Below are 2,057 nucleotides of genomic sequence, written 5' to 3'. Positions count from 1 at the left end.
GCCACACATCTATCCCTCCCTTCCTCTGTAATATCCATCCATCCATCAGTCTGCCCACACATATATCCCTCCATCCCTCCCTCTGCAATATTCGTCCATCCACCCGATCTACAGCTACGTTAAACACTTACAGTCTTTTCCATCTCCCCTTGAGCAAAATAATTTCCAGTGCCAGAGTGAAACCAGACATGAACCCACCATCCCAGGTGAGCAGCTGTCTGCATTGGGCAGCCTTCCGTTCTTTCTTCTGAGTAGCTACATTTGACCTAAAACTGAATTAATTTCCCCAAATGGTTCCAGTTAACCTAGAACCCAGCCAAGGGTTTAGTGATTTAGAACAAAGTTGTGTCTTGCATTTGGCCTAGGTATCAGCTCCTTTTCCTAGGTAGTTCCAGTTGACCAAAAACCCAGCTTCTGGTTGTCATATGATCTAGAACACATTCCTGAAGCCAATTTCAGCTAACCCAGAACCCAGCTCCTCAACCTGAATAGACCCAATTGAACTAGAATGCAGCTGGAGCTGCATGTGACCTAGAACCCAGTTTATCAAACCAAACAGTTCCAGAAGACCTAGAACACCACTAGAGGCTAATTTGACCTAGAACTCAGTCCCTCATCCCAATCAATTCACATTGACCTAGAACACAGCTCCATTTTGGATTTGATTGAGAGCCCCTATCCATAACCAAGCAGTTTCAGTCTATCTAGAACCCACCAGAGGTTGCATTAAAACAAGAACCTGAGTTTGTTGCATTAACCTAGAACCCAACTCTGCAAACGGTTGACCTAGAACTCACCTCCTTTTCCTGACTGACTTGCATTTGACCTAGAGCCCACCTCTGTCCCTGAGCATTCGCAGCTGAGCTAGCCCCCATGCAATTGCCATGGGCCTAGCGCCAATCTCTGTCTCCTGAGCTCTTCCAGATAATCCAGTTCCCCAGGCCCACTGCAGCCCCTGCTCCTACCCTTTGACCTCACCTGCATCTCCTTCTCCGTCTCAGCGCTCTTCAGGAGCGGCTTGATCTTGAAGTAGAGCTTCATCCAGGGCCAGTTCTTCACCCCCATGAAGGCCCGGATGTTCCACTGTATAACCAGCAGGGCATCCCTGCATGGCAGCAGAAAGAACCACTGAGGGTGACCCGGGCCCTGACGGGCATCCTCAAAGTTCACAGCTTGGCAATTGGGAGGCAGAGAGGTTGAGCCCTGCGCTGGAACCCAACCAACTTGTTCCCCTCAATGGCCGTGCTGATTTTGCTGCTCTGCGGGGGTCCCAGATGGGTGAGTGTGTGGGGCTCGGACCCATCCAGTTGAGCTCTCCCCGGGGTCTCCCAAGGAAGCCCCCTGCCCAGCTCCACTCAAACCGGCACAGGAGGGGCCGTGACCCCTCTCACCTGCGCTCTAAGATCTTCTTGAACTCAATGCGCATGAGCTGCCCCCGCGATTGGGCCTGGATGCGGGTGATGATCCGGGAGAGGCGCTCGTCTCGCATCTCTTCCAGCAGCCCCAGCAGCCCGGCCTTGAAGAACACCTGGGGGGGGGGGGGAGAGATTAGATAGATAGATAGATAGATAGATAGATAGATAGAGGGGATCTGGGGATAGATAGATAGATTAGATTGGGTGGATGGGGATAGATAGATAGATAGATAGATAGATAGATAGATAGATAGATAGATAGATAGAGGGGATCTGGGGATAGATAGATAGATTAGATTGGGTGGATGGGGATAGATAGATAGAGGGGGTGTCTGGGGATAGATAGATAGATTAGATTGGGTGGATGGGGATAGATAGATAGATAGATAGATAGATAGATAGATAGATAGATAGATAGATAGATGGGATCTGGGGATAGATAGATAGATTAGATTGAGTGGATGGGGATAGATAGATAGATAGATAGATAGATTGGGTGGATGGGGATAGATAGATAGATAGATTAGATTGGGTGGATGGGGATAGATAGATAGATAGATAGATAGATAGATAGATAGATAGATAGATAGATAGAGGGGGGGGGTCTGGGGATAGATAGATAGATAGATAGATAGATAGATA

The 2,057-nt window shown here is 48.6% G+C and overlaps 1 protein-coding gene across 1 annotated transcript in view; it reads right to left on the bottom strand.

Annotated features, from left to right (window-relative positions):
• LOC112104697 (myosin-6-like) overlaps positions 1–2,057 on the bottom strand; it is a gene marked incomplete at its 3' end in the record, with an annotated part of 18,497 nt that overhangs the window by 689 nt on the left and 15,751 nt on the right. Inside the window, exons 19-20 of the mRNA XM_029914149.1 lie at positions 1,392–1,528; positions 979–1,105 (exon numbers count right to left, since the gene is read on the bottom strand). Of these exons, the coding sequence (XP_029770009.1) occupies positions 979–1,105; positions 1,392–1,528 (264 nt within the window). The remainder of the gene's footprint in view (positions 1–978; positions 1,106–1,391; positions 1,529–2,057) is intronic.

This window comes from Terrapene carolina, unplaced genomic scaffold, assembly GCF_002925995.2.
Source record: "Terrapene carolina triunguis isolate 2854851 unplaced genomic scaffold, T_m_triunguis-2.0 Scaffold32147, whole genome shotgun sequence".
Lineage (NCBI taxonomy): Eukaryota > Metazoa > Chordata > Testudines > Emydidae > Terrapene > Terrapene triunguis.
Note: the sequence above shows the minus strand (reverse complement) of the source record. Positions and strands in the feature narration are given on the sequence as shown.